At 33.0% G+C, this 7917-nt stretch overlaps 1 protein-coding gene across 1 annotated transcript; it reads left to right on the top strand.

Moving 5' to 3' along the window:
* The first annotated feature begins 320 nt into the window (after positions 1-320).
* LOC114378953 (classical arabinogalactan protein 9-like) lies at positions 321-7454 on the top strand. The gene is made up of 2 exons (XM_028337532.1): positions 321-447; positions 6994-7454. The coding sequence occupies exons 1-2, from the start codon at positions 321-323 to the stop codon at positions 7452-7454; spliced, it is 588 nt and encodes a 195-aa protein (XP_028193333.1).
* Positions 7455-7917: the final 463 nt, after the last annotated feature.

Genomic DNA, 7917 nt, shown 5'->3' with positions numbered 1-7917 from the left:
TGTTATGCACTTATGGAGGAATTTCTCCAAGTTGTGGAAAGACAAAGTTAAAAGGCCTAGTCTGGCAGTGTGCACGATTTACTACTGAATCAGAATTTAATGCTAGTATGGAAGCTATCAAAAGGAAGAATGAAAAGGCATGGGTTTATTTAGACAAGTGACCCTGTGAATCATGGACCAAAGTCTACTTCAATGAAAATTGCAAAGTTGACAACATAACCAACAACAATTATGAGTCTTTTAATGCAAAGATTCTAAAGTTCAAAAATAAGCCAATTTTGAGTTTGTGTGAGGATATAAGGACCTATATTATGCGCAAGATGACAAGTGCTAAACTGAAAATGGCTGCAAGATTAAGACCATTGGTACCTATGAAACAGTTAAGGCTGGAAAAGGAGAAAGTTGAACCCAACAAGTGGACTGCAAACTGGGTTAGTGATCCTGATGGTACTAGATATGAGGTCTGCCATTATGAAACAAGACTTGATATGGATCTACCAAACCAGTCATACACATGTAGGATGTAGCACCTTACAAGTATATCACTAAGTTAGTTAAATTTGTCAATTTTAGATATTATGTATTGCATCATTATGAATTTAATGTGTTTTTTGTTTATCTACACAGATCTGCCTTGTAGGCATACGATTGTTGTCATTAGATACAATAACCACATACTAGAGGACTATAGTGATGATATGCTGACCATTGGATCTTATAACGCAACCTATGAAAATTACATACTCCCCACCAAGAGTCAACAATATTGGGAAAAGACAACTTTTAACAGGCCAACATCACCACATAATAAAAAGAGACCTAGCCGATCAAAAAATGTAGAAGAAATTATCAGAATGAGGAACAAGTCAACAATAGTAGACTAAAAAGATCCTACAAAGAGGTCACTTGTACTAGATGTAGTTTGAATGGTCATAACAATAAGGGATGAATTAATGGTTGTGTTCCACAAAGACCAAAAAAGTGGAAACCAACTCTTAAAGAAGAGACTAACTTAAATGCAACCACAGCAACACCAGTAGCACTTTTTAAAATTTGATTAATTATTTTTATTGTTGCTTGCAAGTTATTTATGTTAAATGCTACATATTTATAGGATGAGATTAACTACTCTTAATCTGCTCTACAAGTTGAACAACCTTCAGCTAATTTTGAAAGTACTCCAACTCCTAATGCTGAAAGTGCTCTGGCTTCAACTCTAACTACCACTCAAAGTACTCCAACTCCTAGTACTGAGTGACTTTTACATATAACTAGTTAGTTATTGTTAAATTATGATATGCATAACTAGTCACTATTTATAATTATTGTAGAAAACAATCTTCATACCTCCACCATCATCAGCTGCGTTTAGACTACCTCTAGTTAGGCCTTTAGCACCAATTCAAATTATATTGTCAGATGTACCATCTCATAGGATGAACCAACCAAATTACATGAGCTATACCCACACCAGGGATGCCCCGCTGCCAAGGTTCGAAGAAGTGAAATTAGGATATGCTTGTCTTTTGTTTATAGTAGATTGTGACTAATTATTATAATTTGGATAAATTTGTAACGATTGGTACATTGTTCCAATGTTTATTTTAGCACACTGGTAGAATATTTATTTTGGATAATTTTTATTATGACAGACAGATTATGGTTATCAATTAATATTATGGTTATTATTATGTTTGTTTTAACTTATGTTTACTTTCCTATTTTTTTAAGTGCTTATTGTAATGTTATATTTGTAATAATTAAAAAAAGGGAAAAGATTTACCCTCAGATTATATTTTACCCTTAAATAAAACGAAATTTGAGGTCTGACAAATTAGTCCAATAGAAACGTATTCACATTTTGGTCCAATAAAAAATTACTGACATTTTGATCCAACAACAAATTACTAACATTTTGATTCAATGAAAAATTACTGATATTTTGGTCCAATGGAAACATACTAACACTTTAGTCCAATGAAAAATTACTGACATCTTGGTCCAATGGTAAATTATTGACATTTTCGTCGAATGATAACTTACTGATATTTTTATCCAATCTATTCAACAGCTATGTTGGCAATCATTTTTGTGACATTTTTCGTTCTTGTGTAGGCTCTTTTATTAACGATAACGGATGAATGGACTTGTTGCACTTTTTATACTTTTGGGGACTTAAAATTTGAATTTTCATCTTTAAGAGACGAATTTGTCAGTGTTCTACACATTTATGGATGAAAATGACTACTTACTCATAATAATACCTTTAATTTCATTTTTTGTAGGATTGGGAGTAGCATTTCATATCATACTTCGCCATTAGCACATTTTAGATTAACTTTGGTTTGGCCAACTAAGCCTCTTTAAATTTTTGTATGACTCAATTCACAACACAAACACAAGTAATATATAGGAAAAGATTTAAATCAGCTTTTCACATAACATTAAAAAAAACTAAGAAATTTAAATGTGATTAAATTTTGAATCAGAAAATTAATTTTATAACCAATTAAAAAGATTTAAACCTGCTAGCATACTTTCTACTAGGAAGTCAAGGACCATAGTTATTTTTTAAAAAAATAAAAAATTAGACTCCAAACTATTGATTGTCAAAATGTTATTTTTAAAATTAAAAGAGTCTATTAAGTATGGTAGAAAGAAAATATGTAAGAAAAATATTTGAAATTGAATCAAAGAAAAAGTGAAAGAAATGAAAATTTTGAATTTAGCAACATGATGTAATATTGTAATATGCTTCAAATAGCTTTGTCTCTTAAATATGAGATTTATATACCAAAAAATCTGAATTTATATTTCTCAAAGTCAATTCTATCTACTTTCTTTAAAATTAAATAAGAAAGGACACAAAAACACCTTACTCATAATTTTCCTTCTGTATTTTCTTTTCATTCAATCAAACAGAATATGTATACAATAAATCTTTCTATTAGAATATGATAAAACTATTATGCATAGAATTCTTAAAGTATTTACATAGTGCAAATATCATCAACTCTTATATTATTATTTATGTAAATAATAAATTTTAAAAAAATAATATAATTTTCATGAGTACTTACAGACATTTTAAAAGTCTTTAATTATTATTCACATTTTAGTAAAATCAAATTCGAAAAATGATGTGCAAAGAATTAAGATTAAAAAACCGTGTTGGGGAATGATATATATATTTGTGTCAAACATGAATGTTATATATTTTTTTTCATTTTTGTACTGTCATATACGTATTATATCATTCGTGACTAACCTTCCCGAAAAGTTATCGTAATATGCTTAAATTAAAAATTGCTTCTTATTATTTTGATTTTGTATTTAAATAAAAAAAATGTGTATCAAAAGTCGTTTCTCATTGATAATATATTGCTACATAGTAGAATTTAACAGTTTCATATATTGACAACATCTCAACATTATCAATCCCAAATTTAGTATGCATTAACCACTTTTTGTCAATTCTAAACATATTTTAAAACCAGTTTCCTTTTTAGTGATCATTTCAACATAACCACGACTATAAACTTCAATTTCATTCGTTTCTCGGCAAAAAGTTTGAACACAATTGTTCAGGATAAAATACAATTCTACAGTCTAAAAATTATCCCGTTTCTTTTCTACAAGATATTGCAAGGACGTAATTTCTTCGTGGAGTTTCAAAATAAAAACTCAACTTGAGCTTTCCAATCATTTTAACTGTACTACTTTCGCATCTTTGTGAACAGCTCAGGTGGTTTACTGCCTCCACCTGAACCAAAAGCACCAAAACCACCGCTTCCTTTGCTGCTAAATGCTCCAAAACCACCACGTGAACCAGCTCCTGCAAATCCACCGGTAGAAGAAACAGTACCAAAACCACCCCCAGGGGCAGCAACCCCTATCACACCCTCTACCCCTCACATATATACTAACAAAGGAATAAAAATCCAAATATTAATTAAACGTATTTTTTTTATATTTTTAAATACAAGTATTTCAAAGGGATAAAAGACTCACATTCACTTTCTTCTACATCATATTCAAACTTGTCCAAATAAATAATAAAGTTATCTCGGTTTAAGCAAGATCGTCAAAGACTTCATACAATTAATATAAAACATATACCCCAATACCACATCCTATCAGAGTGTTTTGTCTCGACGTCCTTCAGCACAAGGTTCCTTAAATCAATTCACCTAGTCATTTGCTCCCCCGAACACAAAGTTCAAGATCATCACAGGATCCAAACACAAACAACACACGGGGAGAGAGTTATCACATTCCTAACTAATAGAGAAACAAGATAACTAGATATACATATCATATAAACCAAATAAAATTTACTTACACGTAATCACGTAATTCCACCACTTTGTCATTCAAAGTTCATTTTTCATCCATCAATCACACTTTTCAATCATCAATCACATTACACAAGAATCATATGCTCTGATCAAAACATAATAACACATCAATTTCATAATAAACAATTAGCAAGCGCATGAGACAGACTCAAGCCTATATGCAATGTGATACCATGTCAGTGAAAAACCACCCTGGGGCGCTTAGGAGTACATAACAAGACACACCACACAATGGATTTGTCAGGTCACTCTCACTAAGTAAGATCATAGGGAGACCAGTCAGGGTCACGATGTTTTGCGAGAATGCTCCAACCATATGGGATCAACATAGACTTAAAGGAGCACTCAAACCCGGTGACCCCCAAGGCCTACACTCCGAAGAGTCCGTCAGGGCCTCTCCCTCCTGATTCAGGTCCAACCCCTAAAATCATTTTAGCACACAAACACTGCTCGTGAATTATACAATACCCACGATCTCATACTCGTGTTTTAAACATGTACAACATATTGCGCTACAATTTAACACTGGTTCCTAAATAGGAAACCTACACTTTCTCTTTAACACTGGTTCCTAAATAGGAAATCTACACTTTATCTTTAACGCTGCGCATTTAAACTTTTCTCAAGATAACACTGGTCGGGTTATTGTACAATTCACAGCTTACAACACAAATAATGTCACATCAAGAGTTAATCACACACTTATTCACAACCAAAACTCATTCACAATTTCACATCTCATAATGTCACAATTCACCATCACATGTTTTCACGTATCTCACAATTCAACACCTGTTCTACTTTACTCTTTTACTCAATCTCAATAACAATATTATAATCTCAAGGTAACATATTATTCCACAATTCATCACATATTTCATTTATAAGCACTGCTCATGAATTATACAATACACACGACCTCACACTCGTGTTTCAAACACGTTTAACACATTGCGCTACAATTTAACACAGGTTCCTGAATAGGAAACCTACACTTTCTCTTAAACACTGCGCATCAACGCTTTTCTCAAGATAATATTGGTCGGTTTATTGTATAATTCATAGCTCACAATATAATTATTGTCACATCAAGTGTCAAACACACACACTTATTCACGATCAAATATCATGCCCACAATTTAGCATCTCATAATATCACATCAACCATCTCATTTTTACATGTATCTCGCAAATTGACACATTCAACTTTGTACTACTCAATCTTCACAATAATATTATAATACCATTATAATAACTTATTACACCTTATAACTCATATACACATCACATAATAACAATATTTGCATGATACAAAACATATATATGTATATGTATATGGTAAATTAAACTACATTATTTTTAATCAAAGAATTTCTATAACAATTAATTTAATATTACATCAAAAGAAATTACCACTAGGCATTAACTTTACAATTTTCTTTAATTTATTATTCTAGTATTACAATAATTATATGCACATAACATGATGGTTGTCGTAGAAAAATTAGAACAAGATAATAATTTGTATAAAATAAGTCATTGAATAATATTATTTAAAATACATTTTACATTAATAAAAATAGCTTAATTTTTTGTAAGGGATTCACACTCAACACAAGAACACATCAATTTCTCATTGGGACATCAACTAAATCATCAAACCTATATAATTCAATGTAATAATTATAAGGATAGAATGAAAATTGCAAAAACACCCCAAAACTAATTCCAATTGATATCTCTAAAGATCCCTACACATGTTCTCACTAATCCCCAATCGTGAATAACTTATCCCTTACCTCTAAGCGGGCTCACGTGTCTTCAGCCAGCGATAGCAGCATCTCTAGCGGTTCCTTGAGATTCCTCCAGTTTTTTTCCTTCGACTGCTCCGATAGAGTTCTCAAACGTCAGAGAGACGGAGAAGGGATTGAAGCCTCCATTTGTATTATCTTCATACGATTTATTTTTCTTCCTCCACCAACACTATCTCACAAATCCCAACGGTGAAAGCGTGAAAAATTGAATTTCGAAGAACATATCCAATTTTCACTACAATCCAACGGTTAACGAAACCAGAATCGTAGTTTTATCAAGACAGCTCTGGGTTTCTACCGAAAAGAAAAAGACTACAATGCGAAAGGTATTTCTCTCAGCTCAAAGATGATATCAAAATTCTCAACGGTGAGAATGATCGTAATTGGGTTGTGAACCTGGTGCTCAAATTGCACGAAAATCCAACGATGAATGAGTCTGAGATTGTCATTTTTCTAAGATAGGTTTGATGGGCTGCGGGAAAAAGAAAGGGTTTTGGTAAAAGAAGAGAGAAAAAACGAAATTGAGAGGCAGAGGAGGCTGAGGAGTCAGTATGAAAACTGACTTAGCATGTTGCTATTTATGGCTAGGGGTATTCACGACCTATTATTTACTCTATTTATTTATTTTTATTATTTTATAAATAAAAACTCTATTTTATTCCCTATCAAATGAATAAATCAAATGTCTTTTTTTTTTCCTTCAAATCATTATTTCTCATTATTTATTTATTTATAAAAACCTGATCATTTTTCTAAAAATCTATTTATTTAAAAAATAAGAATTCTTTTTAAATTGGCTTACGAAAAATGGGATGTTACAGCCCCGCCAAAACCACCACCAGTAGCAACAGCTCCACCAAAACCACCGTCAGGAGCAGCAGCACCAGTAAAGCCACCTAAAGAGGTAGCAGCACCACCACCAAATCCACCACCAGAAGCAATTCCAGAAAATCAACCACTACCAGTGGATGCAACACCAGCAAACCCTCCACCTGTGGATGCTATTTTAGCAAACCCTCCACCAATGGCAGTATTTGAAAAGCCACTAGTAGAATTACTACCGGCAAATCCACTACCAAAACCACCAGGAGCTGCAAAACCACTACCAAGCTGTCTTGATTGTCCAAAACCATCAAGAACTGAACCAAGAATCTGTTGCCCTGATCCAATTTGTGTTGGTTGCCCAAACCCACTTGGAGCTTGTGCGGGAACAGCAGCCACAACATTGAAGCCACCAGAGAATGCACCAGAATTTGTTGTCTGGGTTGGTGAAGATGACTAGGGGCTTGAGAAATTAAAAAGATGCTGGTTTAAACATCTCTCCACTAGGAACAGAGAATGTAACTGTAGAGCTTGATAAACTTGTTGCTAAATTATTAAATGAACCCCCAAAAGGATTTGTCTTAGGCATTGATGGGTTAGGGCTTGAGTTAATCGCAAACCCGCCAAAGCTTCCTAAACTAAGTTCAGTTGTGTTGTTACTTGTCTCAGGAGCTTCTTCCTCCATCTCATCCTCACGTGAGATTCCAACATCCAAACCCTCATTTTTTCCATTTGAAACACTAGCAAAAGAAAGGAAAGAAGTTGAAAACTGCAAAGGAGCATCAGAAGGCTGTGCAACTTGAGAAACTAAGACAATATTAAGATCAGAACTTGTACTGTTGGAAGGTTGTTCAATAGTAGCACCAAAATTTCTTGAGGGTCCAAGCTTCAATTCAGATGAACCATTTGAAGGTTCATTTGGT

Source organism: Glycine soja, chromosome 12 (assembly GCF_004193775.1).
Source record: "Glycine soja cultivar W05 chromosome 12, ASM419377v2, whole genome shotgun sequence".
Classification (NCBI taxonomy): domain Eukaryota; kingdom Viridiplantae; phylum Streptophyta; class Magnoliopsida; order Fabales; family Fabaceae; genus Glycine; species Glycine soja.
The sequence above is the reverse complement of the archived record's forward strand: the minus strand, read 5'-3'. Positions and strand labels throughout refer to the sequence as shown.

Bases quoted from the DNA above. Each gene is read 5' to 3' on its own strand.
- LOC114378953 (XM_028337532.1), top strand. From the start codon at position 321: ATGACAAGTGCTAAACTGAAAATGGCTGCAAGATTAAGACCATTGGTA. The intron at 448-6,993 runs GTACTAGATATG...GGGATGTTACAG, and splicing joins CTGGGTTAGTGATCCTGATG to CCCCGCCAAAACCACCACCA.